The sequence below is a fragment of the Miniopterus schreibersii genome (genome assembly GCF_964146895.1).
Source record: "Miniopterus schreibersii genome assembly, chromosome: 8".
NCBI lineage: Eukaryota > Metazoa > Chordata > Mammalia > Chiroptera > Miniopteridae > Miniopterus > Miniopterus schreibersii.
This window is the reverse complement of record NC_138109.1, coordinates 10,519,930-10,533,115: the sequence shown is the minus strand read 5'-3', so window position 1 is coordinate 10,533,115 and position 13,186 is coordinate 10,519,930. Positions and strand designations below refer to the sequence as shown.

Here is a 13,186-nt window from a genome sequence, read left to right as displayed (position 1 = left end):
CGTTCCCAAGCTCTGTCTCTCACTAGTCCTTTTACCGGACGATTTCACTTCTCTCCAGGCCACTGTCCTAGGCTGGAAATAAAAATAGCCAGAAGCAGCTCCTGCTCACCTGCGTGCCTTTGGAACAGCCCTGGGCTCTTGGGAGGACTAGAACAGGTTTTCGTGTGTTTTAATGTTATTTATTTTAGAGAGAGGAAAGGAAAGGGAGAAACATCAATGATGAGAGTCATTGAGCGGCTGCCTCCTGCGCGCCCCCCACTGGGGATCCAGCCGGAAACCCAGGCATGTGCCCTGACCAGGAATCAACCGGGAGGCTCAGCTAGAGCAGGTTTTAAGGCGCTAGTGCCGGGCTAGGCTGAGCAGCCACTCAGTAGTGTTGGCTCCCACCCCTTCTAAATTGATCCAGGGGCAGGGCTAACTTCAGACCTGCCTCAGTCCCATCACAGGTCTAAGTTAAAGCTACCACAAGCAGCTCCAAGACTTCAGTCCACCTCTAACTCAGACCTAATGGTACCAAACGGTTGCTAAGGAGTCTGCCACCCAAAGACTTGACTCTCAGGTCTCTACCTAAACTCATCTCTGCAACTTCATCCTCTTAGTTCCTGCTCAGGGCTCACCTGGAACAGGTCTCTCCCAACCTTTAACATACCCTCATCTTCCCCACCTCCTGCCTTTTGCTCATGCAGCTCCCTCTACCGGGAGCCCCTCCCCACATTCCCCTCTTAAGCCTCCCCAGATACTCTCCATCCTTTATGGGAGCCCCCATCCCCCCCACCACCTGGTGCTGCTCCCTTCACAAGGGTACTTTGTTCCCATGAAGACCTGATCTCACTTCCTCTTACTCAAAGTACATACTGCACCCTGCCTAGGATTAGACTAATCTCGGCAGTTACTTAAGCACCCTCCACCCCACCCCAGCCTCTCCAGGATGTGAGCTCCTTTGCCCAGGCATATGCCTGTGGCATGAACCACAGTAATTAAAATAAGAGGAGGAGGAATGACGGGCTGATCCGGAGCACCTGCTATGCACCAGAACTTTAGATACTATCTCATTTTATCTTCACAGTAACTCTACGAGGTGGGCGTTACCCCGGTTTCACAGATGAGGCTCAGTGAGTGAGGCTCAGGACAGCACTGAAGGCCAAACCTCCCTCAGACTCTGAGCTTTTCCCACAAGGCAGGCCTGGGCTACAATGGACAAGGGGAGTGGTATGTCCCAGGTTGCTGGGGTGGCCTGGATTGGTTCCTGGCTATGTCAGGACACCCAGTTCCAGCACAGCCCCTGAGGGCTGACAAAACCTGGGCCTTCTCTGGGCCTCAGCATGAGATGGCCTCTGTTTTCCAAAACAAGGACTGTGCTTTCCTGGGTCACAGATCCTTTGAGATTCTAATGACAGTCCAGATGCTTTCCCCAGAATAAAGCACTTGTACTCACAATTGCAGGGAGGCGCAGAAACTGTGAAGCCTGTTTGTCCTAAAGGCCTCAGCTATTTAAGAACCTTACTCCAGGAAGAACTTCCCAGGCAGGGAGGGGCCCCAGTGCCACTGTCAGAGAGTCAGAGAAATGGAGCTTGTTGGTAAAAGACAGTTTATTGGGGCAGCTTAATGTGGAGTGGCCTCTTTGAGCCACAGACCAGCCGGGAACCGGCAGCAAGGTGCTCAGGCCTCGAGCACCTGTCCTGCAGGGCTTCCCCCAAGAAGTGGGGGCAACTGGACAGAGGCACAGTTTTCAATCACCAACATGTTGAGCTCGATCCACGGAGAAGTTGCTGCCTGCTCTGTCAGGCTGCTGCTGAAGTCTTGAGGCTCCTGAGCCCATTCAAGCACCGAATAACACTGGTGGGCACAGATGGCAGGCTCTGGCAGGTGAGCAGGTGGAAACACTGATGTGGCATTGGGAGCTGGGCCTTTCCAGGGATGGTCCAGCCTCCGAGGGGCTCCCGCCCTAGGCAGAAGTGGGCTCTCTGGGGAACAGGGAAGGGACTTTGTCCGCCAGGGTGAGGTCCCCCTCAAGTGCCTGTCACTATGGGGGCAGGTGGGAGGAGGCCCAGCTGGGACTGCCCTGGGAGGGCCTGGCAGTTTTGCAGAAGCCCAGAAACAGGGCAGCAGGCAGCTGTGTTCACAGAGGCTCACTGCCAAAGCTGCTTTTGCTCTTCTTACGCTTGGCCTTGGTGAAGGGGATGTCAAGGGACTCGAGGCGGAAGGGCCGGGGCTGGGGCACTTCAGGAGCCTGGGTGGGTGGGATGGCAGAGTTGTTGCCAAGCGGGGAGCTGAGGCCTGGCGGTGAGTTGTGATGTGCTGTGGAGAAGAGGCAGGAAGGGTGATGGTGAGCTAGGAGTGCAGGGGATGGAGAGGAAAACAGCGTGTGGGTGGTGAACCTGGCCCAGCCCCCACGCAGTCAGAGGCCCTGGTTCCACAGCTATGACACCAAGGACACCAAGCTCCAAGACGCTGCTCTGGCTGAGGCCTCAGACCCAGCACTGTCTGTGTCCAAAGGGTCCGGGCTGGGATGCAGCCTGGGATCTCAAGCCAAACAAGCCTGGGTTCAAAGCCCAGCTCCACCACTTCCTAGAAGTATGGCCTCACTTGGAACTAAAAGCATTCTTACTAACATAACCCTTTAGTGGTCCCAGGTTAAGAATGGTTTTTTCAGGAACAGCTTTCCCTTTTTTACAAAGTTAAGCTATCAGAAGCAGCCAATCAGAGCTTTAGACCAGCCTGAGATAGACCTTGCAGCCACCCTGAGCTCAGCCAGAGGTGCCTGGCTGAAACTCTCTGGGCCTCAGTTTCCTCATCTGCAGCATGGGCACATTTCCTGTCCAACTTTTCCCTCTTTATTCAATGCCACCCACTTTCTTAAATAACCTCAATATAGAACTGAGCTGTGCTTCTCATTGATATCTTATTGGAAGCTCTATGGTCTTTTAGCTTTAAAAACAGAAGAATAGAGTGGTTTTCAGTTCGTGCTTTTGAAAGTGTTTTGCTTTTGTGGCCCTGTCTGCCCCCCTTGGTTCAGGAGAAAGCCAGGATACTGGCATCCGAGGAAACTGGTGAGTAGCTAACTCAGAGCTGTGCAACCCCACACCAGGGCGCTGAACAGTGTTGGGGGCCTGTGTATGTCAGAGGAGACAGATGAATCAAACAGCACATCTCCCTCAGGAGGAGAAGGGATAAAGGAAAGGAAAGACTGTGTACTGAACACCTACTATGTGCCATTTCATTTCACCTAATCCTGAGAAGTAGGTGTCTCCCCGTCTCTCAATAACTGAGGAAGCTGAGGCTCTTCATGGGAAAGGGAAAGGGGTTTTTAACCCAAGCCTGTCTGACCCCATCCACCCCATCATGCCTCCCAATTGGCAGAGGGCCTGGAGGGTTCGAGGTGGGCAGGGCACTCACTGAGGCTCTTCATGGGATCCGAGCTGAGGATCTGGCTGGCCCGCTTAGACCGGAAGTAGTTACTGGCAATATTTTCACTGTCACTCCGACTGAGCATCAGCTTGTAGCGGTCTTCTTCCTGCTGAGATCCCAAATCCTCATGGGTTAAGACCCCTTATTTGTGCAGTTCTTATGTGGGCCCTCACCCAGGGCTCAGCAGCCTCTGCAAGCCTGTTGGGATGGGGCTTCCCTGAGCCTCACTGCCTGCTCTGGCGTACCCCATTACAGACCTGGCCTCCTGGGCTGGATCCGGGCAGCTCAGGGCAGGGTGGTGGGCCTCCAGCCAAGCCCCCCCCATCCTTGGGAATGGGAAGTGCCCACTCCCTCCCGCAAAACTCAGAGCATCCTGCCAGCTCCATCAGGGGCAAGGACAATACAACACACCCACATCCATCAAGACATAATCACAGAATAGATAACACAGTGCTCGGCTCATGGGCACATATATGATCATAAGAACTGAGTCCCAATCTCTTTATCACCAGGAACTATTTTTCATTACTCCCATGGACTTGTTTTCTTTACCCTGAATCTCTTCCTTCAGGGCCTAGCCTTCTCCTACTTGACATTGTCCTGGTGGGGTGATCGTTAATAGTGCCACTCCCACCCACCCCCTTGCTACACAGATGGACATGTGACCCAGACTGGACCAACCACAGAACTCCATCTTCCAGACATAATCATTGGTCCAAGAGTAGGCCCATGACCCAGGCAGAACAGATCAGAATCTTTCCACAAGCATTGGTTTGAGAATGCTCTAAGGGACTGGGTCTCTCTTCCTGTTGGATCCTGGTGACAGTGGCCATGTGGAGAAAGCCTGCCTGAGTCCAAAGGTAGAATATGAAGGGAAGCAGAACCCTGACTGTTTGAGCCCCTAGATTCAGCCCTGCCTGAAACTGGTACACTTAACATGCACCAATAAATTCCCTATTTTGTTACGATTGTTTGCTTTGGGTAGCTGTCACTTGGAACCAAACGCATTCCAACTAATATAACCCCTTAATAGTCCCAGGTTAAGAATGAATTTTTCAGGAGCAACTTTTTCTTTTTTACAAAAAGTTAAGCTATCAAAAGCAGCCAATTGGAGCTGTAGACTAGGAGGGGCCTAGGGAACCGGAATGTACAACTGGGCCTCTAGGATTCAAGCTGACACTTCTGTCCTTCACCAGCAGGGGGTTTGACTTGAACCATGTAATCCCCCTCTGGTTTTTATGACCATACGTGGCTTTGACTGAGAGCCAGAGGGATTGAGGGTCTAGGTGCCAACAGAGTTACACAGAAAGGACCCAGGCTCAGCCCCCTGCTTGAGTCCTAAGGGTGGATGAAAGCAGAAGTCCAGTCCCTGTAGTAATACTGACCCCCTGCACCTTGGGGCCAAGCCCCCGCCAGCCCCCACGCCTCCTTCTCTCAGAGGCCTTACCATGGCTGGTTCACCGTTGTCTGCTACTGAGGTTTTGCGGGCTGGTTTGTTCTGTGGCCCTGTTGAAACTGCTATGAGAAAACAAAAGCTGAAGTCTCTGCTGGGGGCTAGAGGGGCAGGGTGGGCTGCAGCCCTCTCCCCAGAGAGGGCAGGGGTCAGGCCTGGCTGAGGCTTGGAGCTAAGGGAGGACACTTCCCAGCCCAAGCAAAAGGCTGGCTCTGGGAAACACAACAGCAGGGCTCAGGCACCAAAGAAGCCATTCTCTGCTCCCAGGCAAGATAGCAGGTTGGTGGAGGCGGGGAGGAAGGCTGCCACTGCCTGGAGTTTCAGCAGTGATGGTGACAGTGGCCATAAACATCTGAGACATGGGACCTGGACAAGCACTCTGACCAGGGTGAGAACTGGCGGGGCCTTGTGGGATGTAACAGCCTACTGCTCTCTGAGTGGGCAGAGCCAGCTAAGAGGCTGCAGAAAGAGCCACTGTAAATCTGACCTTACTCTGAGACTCAGTGGAGGTGGGGCGCCCTTCAAGATCATCTCCCCAACCCTTTCTTTGTGAAGATCAGAGCACCAAAGCCCAGAGAGGGACAGTGACCATCATAAGGTCACACAGGAGGTCAGTGCAAAAGCAGAAGTCAAACCAGGCCTGCAGCTAAACAGCCCGTGTCGATTCCTGGCCCTGCACCTCCCTGCTGTGGTTGTGACTAGATACGACACTCATACTCTCAGAGGTTCCACTTCCTCATGGGAAGGTCCTCGTCCTTCACAGGGTAGTTGTAGGATGAAGTGACGATGTTGATGAAGACAAAACGTGCCACCCACTTAAGATGTGCCAGGCATGGCTCTCAGGGTTTTAGGTGTATTAACACATTTTGAGCCACCCAGCAATCTGAGGAAGGTGCTGTTATTAATCCCCATTTCACAGATGAGGACACCGAGTCCCAAAGAGGTCACACAGGGAGTGGTGGAGGCAGAATTCCAGCCCACATCTGCCTGATTCAGAGTGCACTGTTCCCTCAGGCTCCCTGTCAGTCTGCAGGGTGGCAGTGTGGAGGAAGAGGGAGGGCTGAGGGGATAGCAGCTCCTGACCTACTGGGAGGCTGGTTTTTATGATGACGGGCTCAGGGATCTTCCAGAAGCCATTGTCCTCATCCCAGCAGGACTCGCGCCTGATCCTCTCCAGGTTGCTGTAGTTACAGTCCCTGCGAATGAGGGGCTGCACCTGCTCCAGGAGCTGCTGCAACAGCATGAAGTCACGTTCCTGCCGGCGGATGGTGGCCAAATAATCAATCTTCTCCAGCTCAAACTCCGACTGCAGATCTTTGATCTCCACCTCTGCCGCCCGAAGCTGAAACAAAGCATGAAGAGCTGTGAGCGGAAGACACTGAGACATCTCACCATCCATTGACCTGTCCACTAACTGCCCAGCCAGCCAGCCACGCACCATCTGTTTGTTGATCACTCATCTATCCATTCTTATCTCCACCATCCATCCACCATTCTATCCATCCACTCACCCACCCACCTCTCCACCCAGCACTTAAAAGAGCACCTACTGTGTCCACGGCCCTGCAGAGAGGGGAAGTTCATCAACCCTCACTGCCAACCTCGGTCACCATCCCACACTCATACATTTGATTCAGGAGCCTTTTAGCAGGCTCCACAGAACACTATAGTCACCACAGTCCTCAGAGATCTCACAGAATTGTACAGATTCTTTTTCTAAGGGGAGCAATAGGCACAAGCTCAGACTCAGCCATCCCTGCTTCCCCACTGCCACAGTCCTGTTACGATGTGACAACCACTGGACTGGAGTCAGGCCCACCTTGATTTGACCATGGATTCTAGATTAATTTCATCTGCCCAGGTCTGCCAGACCTGCCCTCCATTCCCTAAGCACAAGTGACTCCCAGCCCCAACCATAACCATGCTCTCCCCAAGCCTGAGCCACTGGTGCACAGTCGGTTTCCTCAAAGAGCCGGTGAAGGAGGTTTCATCGGCTGCAGGCTCGATCCCCAGCCCCAGTCGGGGCGCATGTGGGAGGCAACCAGTCGGTGTGTCTCTCTCACATCGATGTTTCTCTCCCCCCCCCTTCCACTCTCTCTGAAAAGCAATGGAAAAAATAAAAATATATACATGTATATATCTCCAGGACAAGCCTGGAAAGAAAACCATGGAGAGAGGACTAGCCCTATGAGAGTGTGGCAGGTCCCGAAGCCTCGCCTTCCTCTGCATCTTCTCCAGCAGCTTGCTCTTGGCCCGCACTTCCTCCTGGATGGAGTCGTAGACGTTGAGCAGCACCCACTCCCCACTGTCCTCGTCCGAGGTCTGCAGCGCCGCCACCAGCTGCTTTCTGCGCTCGTCCGCGTAGCGTTTCCGGTGCCTGTGCTTCTCCTTCAGGTCCTTGTTCTTGGCCTGCTCCCCGCCGACCACCTGCTGCTCCAACAGCTGCAAACTGCCACCGTGGAGGAGAAAGCAAGCATGACGGCGCCTGCAGCCACTGAGCGCTCCCTGTCCAGCACCACCCACGGAATCCTCCCAACCACCCCCTCACAGAGGCATCCACTGAGGCTGAGAGGTGACACCACTGGCTCAGGGTCAGACCAAGGTGCCCACCGGATCGACCTACCTCAACCGTGGCGGTGGCTGTGCCCAGCAGGAAGGGCGAGGGGTCCCGCCAGCCCCAGGCTGCGGCACTTACCGGGCGAGCACCTGCTGCTGGTCCACCACGGGCATCAGGTCGTCGGCCAGCACTGCCACCTCCGTGCCCATACTGTCCCTTCTCCAACTTGTCATGGCCAGCAGGGTCTGGACCTCGGCCTCCATCCCCATGCCAGGCTCTGCTGCCAACACCATGTCTTTGTCTACTTCCAGGCCCAGGTCAGCCTCCTGAGCACAAAGAGAAACCTCAGTGGAGGTGGGAAGGCAGCCCCTGGCCACAAGCTCACGGTGGCCTCCATCCCACCCAGGGCATCACGGCCCTCACATGGGGACAGGCCACCTCCAGCTCAGGGACACCAGCTATACAGAAAAACACCAAGCAGGTTCCTACTGTCACCATTTCCACCAGCACCCACCAGCAGCCTCCTGCTCCCACTCCCTCTCCCACCCCACCCCGCCCCGCCCAGCCCTGCCCATGCTTCAGCAGGCAGCCAGGGCGGTCTAAGTACAAACTGACCACAGCCCTTTCCCGATTAGAGCCCTTCATGGCTTCCCGCTGCCTTCGCTGTAAATCCAGCTGCTTCTGGGCCTGCTGCTCCTCCGGTGCCTGGTCCCTGCCTCCCTGCTGCCACCACCTGTTCCCCTGCTGCTTCTTGGGCCTCATTTCCTGTTGCTGAGAAAGTCAAGACCTTTCCAGCCCTAGGACTTTGGCACTTGCTCTCTCCTGGCCCCTTCTCCCTCCTTGGGTCCTATCTCAATGTCACCTTACAGCCAGGCTCCCCTGGCCGCCCCATCTGCCACCTACTAAGAACGCGCAGTCTGTCAGCTCCTACCCAGCGGTCAGGTCCAAGGAGGTGTACAGCCTTGCTCCCGCTCCCGGCGGCCTGCTGCGCTTCCTTAAGCAGAAAGGGTGGGGTCTGAGAGCAGCGGAGTTCACCCACCGCGCACACGGGGACTCTACACTTTAGACAAGGATTCCCACGCAGGGGACAGTTTGAAAATCACTGCGGAACAGTGACTCTTATTAGCTGGTAACAGGTCTGACAGCGCCTCCATTTGTACACTGCTTTGCAATGGGCCAGCTCTGATGAGCTGGGGGTGGGCTGGGGGTGTTGTCCCTGTTCTGTGGATGAGGAAACTGAGTCCTGGAGAGGGAGGGGACAAGTGGAGTGTCACAGGAAGAACTGGGCCCCTGAAGTCCTCTTGTCACACACAACTGGCCCAGGGTGCTCACCGTCCTAGACAGGGGGTCATCCTTGGCCTCAGCTTCAGCCCCGAGGTCACTGGGCTCCAGGACATCTGTCAGGGAGGGGTGCTTGCAGGAGAGTGGGGGGAGAGAAAGAGGGACTGTTGGGCAGAATCAGCCTCTGCTGCCCCGCCCAACCTCCCTTCAGCTCCCCGACCACCTCCTCCCCCTGCCTTTGGCTGTGGACAGCGGGCGGAAGGAGGGTGACAGATGAAAGAGAAAACAGGAGAGAGGAAGCAGGACCGCAGAGAGGCCGGGCATGTTCTGAACACCCGCTGTGTTCCAGGAGCATTACCTGCACTGCTTCAGGGGAAGCACCAGCCCCATTTTATAGATGAGGAAACCAAGGCCCAGACAGTGACTGCCCAATGTCATGCAATTAAATGAATGATACAGCCAGGACCCGGACCCAGTTATGTGAGATTCAAAGGGCTGGCTCTACACACACACACACACACACACACACACACACACACACACAGGCACATGGAAAGGAAGAGCAAGGAGAGCAAAGGGAGGAAAGGAACAAAGGAAAGAAAAACAGGAAAAAGATTTCAACATAAAAAAAGAGGGCTGGAAACTGAGAAGGCTGGACTGACAAAGGGGCAGGAGGGAGGAGGAGCCGCGTGGCAGGATCCCCCCCGTGGTCCCTGAAAGGTAGCCGGATCCCACCGCCCCCAGCCCAGCTCGCTGCTGAGCCTGCGAGAGCCCGAGGCCTGAGCTGCCCAAGGCCACCTCCAGCTCTCAGACCAGGAAGCTCAGTGTAACCATGGCAACTCGGGACCGCCCGCACAGCTGTCCATCAGAACAGGTGCCCACCTGGCATAGCCTTGTAGCTCGATCCCAACTTTCCTTCTGATTTACAGAGCATGACACAAAGCTTGTCTTTCCCAGACCCCTGAACAGTGCCCTGAGCTGGCCACCAAGCCAGAGCCACCAGAGATGGTGGAGCCGGAGCTGGAGCCTCAGAGCTGAGCTGTCCATCTGCGTGCGCCCAGTGACTCCCATGCCCCCAGCTGAGCTCTGTCTGCGGAATTTCTGCCGACATCCTGCATAACGTTAGCTACCTGCACGGGGACCTTGGGTACATCCACTTGGGGCGTGTCGACCAGGGCCACAGTGGAGGAGAGCCTGGCCAGCTTGGCCTCCACCTCTGCAAATGGGTCGTGCAGGCCTGGTAGCAGCTGCACAGGCATCAGCCGGGGCTCCTCTTCCAGGAGGAAGGGCGCCTCCTCCAGCAGGGCCTCCTGGCTGAGCTCGTCCAGGAAGTATTTGCTCTTGGCTGCCACCTCGGGCACAGAGGAGAGCTCCAGGTTGGAGGGCTCCTGGAGCCCAGGGAAGGCCTCAGACATGGAGGTTTCTTCAAGTGTGGATGACTCATCAGACCCAAAAGAAATCTCAGAATTGCAGGCCTCCACCTTGGGCAGGTCCTCACACCGGGAAGGAAGTCCAGCCTTAGAGACGCCCTCACTGGGTGGATTGTCGCTTATGGAGTAGACCTCGGGTTCCGCAGCCGTCTCATACTGGAAAGTGGGCACATGCTCAGTCATGTTGGCAAACTCGGTCCTGGGTATGACTTGGTCCTTGAAGACAACTTCTGCCTTCAAAACGGCCTCTGCAGATGGAGACCTTCCTTTAGCTCCTTCAAGGTTAGACTGAGGGGACCATCCCTAGAAACTGGTCCCAAACCCACTATCTCCAAGAGACCACCTGAAGAGTCAGAGCCTCCCGGGCCTCCCAGATATTGGTTCCCATCTCTGCCCCACTGCCCTCTCCGCCCATCAGAACTCAAACCCTGTCTCCTTCCACCTCTTCCAGGCAGCCTTCCCTGACCAGCCCCATGGTCTCTCCATTCTCTGACCTCCTCAGCTGTTAAGTGATGGGCTCTTACCACCCTGCCTTGGGGCTGCTTTTAACAAGCAAGCCTGTGGGTCTTACTGCCTCCCAGGGTGAGAGCTGCTGACTAGCAGATTTCACCCCCAAGGGGTCGCCACTGGAGCACCCAGCTCAAAGCTCTTGTCCATGGGATGCATATGCCAGGCCCACGGGAGTTAAATGAACACTGTGGGTGAATGTTACAGAGACTGAGTAAAACCACTCAGAGAACTAGTATTCAAACTGGACTGCAGGGAACACTCTGAAGGACAGAAAATGCTAGAGCCTGCCCCTCCCTCTTCCCCTGGGTCTGCATCGAGAGTGGCATCTTCCTGCCAACCTGGACGGATCCTGATCACACAGGCCTCCTTGGTGCCCCTAGCTCATGGGCATCAGACCACCTCCCCTACATCCCATCCTTTTCTTTGTCGCTTGTGTCCTGGGCTCCCTGAGACATTCTGGACACTCCCCAGCTCAGTGGCCTGAACCTCTCCAAGCCTTGGTTTGCGTATTTGCTACATGAGGACTCAGTGAGTCCTGCCTCCCCGAGGGAGTCCAGTGGCAGCACCTACCCAGTACCCGGCACACAGCAATGCCCCATAAACGGTATTGATGGTGGGCCCAATATGTGTCATTACAAGACGGATTTTACAATATCTGGGTGAGTACTAGGAATCCTGGGCTGCTTGATACATGGGTATTTGGATGATAGTGATGGAGTGGAACATTCTGGAATGTCGAAAAGAGACAAAAACGTCCAGGAAGATCAAAGTTCTTACTAATGATTGAATGCTTATTATGGGATGTGGTTGCTTTGGTAACAGATGGACTCAAAAGTGAGAGGAGACTAAAAAATGCAGAAACTCTGGAAAAGGGACTTACCCATGAAACATGGGGGATACGTTACAACTAAGTTGGCCTTGGGCTGCGGCCCAGCCTGTGGTCAAGGCACCATGATGCAGTGCTGCGGGTGAGAACACCGGCTCTGGGGTCAGACTGCCTGGGTTCGAATCCTGGCTTCACTCTACCTGCTGTGTGACCAGAGGCAAGTGACTTACCCTCTCTGTGCCTCAGTTGCCTCATTTATAAAATGAGAGTCATTGTGGCACCTCCCTCGCTGTGAGGAGTAAATAGAACTGACCCTGGTGCGTACCAGATGCTCTACAAATGCCAGGCAGGAAATGGAGGCGGGAAGCGGGCTGGCTGGGCGGGCGCCCACCTGTCCCCTTGCGCAGGCTCTCCTCCAGCGTGGACAGCTTCACGTCGTAGGAGTTGCGCATGGCAGTGATGTCCTCCTCCAGCCGGGCCCTGGACTCCTGCTCTGCCTCGTAGTCGGCCCGCAGCTGGGCCAGGCGCTCCTCGTACTCCTGGGGGTACCGAGGGCAGTGTTTCATCACCAGTTCAAAATACAGCGTTTAGTATTCCTTTATTGTCAATCAAGTAATCCAGAAAATACAAATAAGCCAAAAGAACTGAATTAGAATTTCCTACCCAACACTGGGATGATCAATGGCTAGTGAAGACCCTTCTGAACTTTCTCGATGTATTTTTAATGGGTTAATAATATATATGTGTTTGTTGTCTATTTTTTCCACACAGCAATATATCATGAACACCTTTCCACATCAACAAATGTGTTTTAACCAAATGGTCCTCAACCCCGTCCTCCCACTCCCCCTCCACCGCCCCCATTTTCTGTCTCACACGCCTCACCCCCCAACCCTGCACCTGCCCATCCCCCTGGAGACCCGCCCGCTGAAAGCTGTGTCTTCTCTTCTGACAGTGGACGAGCCACCTGATTCTGAGCCACTCCACTCGTGACTTTGCTCTTTCAATCCCCATCTCTCTCCTACACCATGGAAGTCTCCCTCGGTTCTAGGCCATTACCAACAGCTTACAAAACCTGCTCTCTTACTTCCAATATTAAAAGCAATAAAACTTCCTGGGCCCCACGTGCACCTCCAGCTAAAGTGCCCCTGCTTAGCAGGTGCTCAGAAAATGCTTGTTGGTGATTGAATGGAGGCCAGAGTGCAAACCCCAATGATTAGACCCCTGCATGTCCCCCTTGCAGCAGCAGGAAATCTGCTATTATACCCATTCTAGAGATGAAAAACAGGCTCAGAGAGCTTAAGCAATCTGCCCAAGGTCACGGAGCCCATTAGAAATCTTGCAGAATGTAAAAGCAGGCTGGGCCCTAGGAACCTTCTAGTTCAAATCCCACCCACATGGCTGGGACTGAAGCCCACCGTCACACCTCCAGCTCATGGCGGAGTCAGTTCCTGGCCTGGCAGCCTCTCCACTACACATAGGGGCCACTTCCCTTATCCTGAGCATCCCGACAGGTTATGGAATGGGAGGGAAAGAGGACAGACACTCCCAACTCTTCCTGCAAATGTGGTTTGGAAGAAACTCTAGGGTCAAAAAACAAACTCGGTGGTGGCCTCAGGTAGCAGTGCTCTGGTGCAGCGTCGCTGGGCTGCCCCAATGAGGAAGAGGCAGGTGACCCCCCATTCCCAGGGCAGAAGGACCTTCCAGCCCTCACAGTCTTC

At 54.8% G+C, this 13,186-nt stretch overlaps 1 protein-coding gene across 4 annotated transcripts in view; it reads right to left on the bottom strand.

The window, feature by feature from the left end:
- Positions 1 to 1,572: 1,572 nt before the first annotated feature.
- Positions 1,573 to 13,186, bottom strand: part of KIF17 (kinesin family member 17) — a gene marked incomplete at its 5' end in the record, with an annotated part of 28,607 nt that continues 16,993 nt past the window's right edge. Inside the window, 10 exons of one of the 4 annotated variants that reach the window (XM_081143551.1) lie at positions 1,573 to 2,298; positions 3,397 to 3,517; positions 4,856 to 4,923; positions 5,945 to 6,203; positions 7,079 to 7,310; positions 7,557 to 7,744; positions 8,350 to 8,412; positions 8,751 to 8,831; positions 9,830 to 10,377; positions 11,857 to 12,004. In XM_081143551.1, coding sequence (XP_080999677.1) covers positions 2,120 to 2,298; positions 3,397 to 3,517; positions 4,856 to 4,923; positions 5,945 to 6,203; positions 7,079 to 7,310; positions 7,557 to 7,744; positions 8,350 to 8,412; positions 8,751 to 8,831; positions 9,830 to 10,377; positions 11,857 to 12,004 — 1,887 coding nt within the window. In that variant the 3' untranslated portion in view covers positions 1,573 to 2,119. Of the gene's footprint in view, positions 2,299 to 3,396; positions 3,518 to 4,855; positions 4,927 to 5,944; positions 6,204 to 7,078; positions 7,311 to 7,556; positions 7,745 to 8,349; positions 8,413 to 8,750; positions 8,832 to 9,829; positions 10,378 to 11,790; positions 12,005 to 13,186 lie in introns of all 4 variants that reach the window. The other 3 variants (XM_081143549.1, XM_081143550.1, XM_081143552.1) reach the window with 3 other exon arrangements.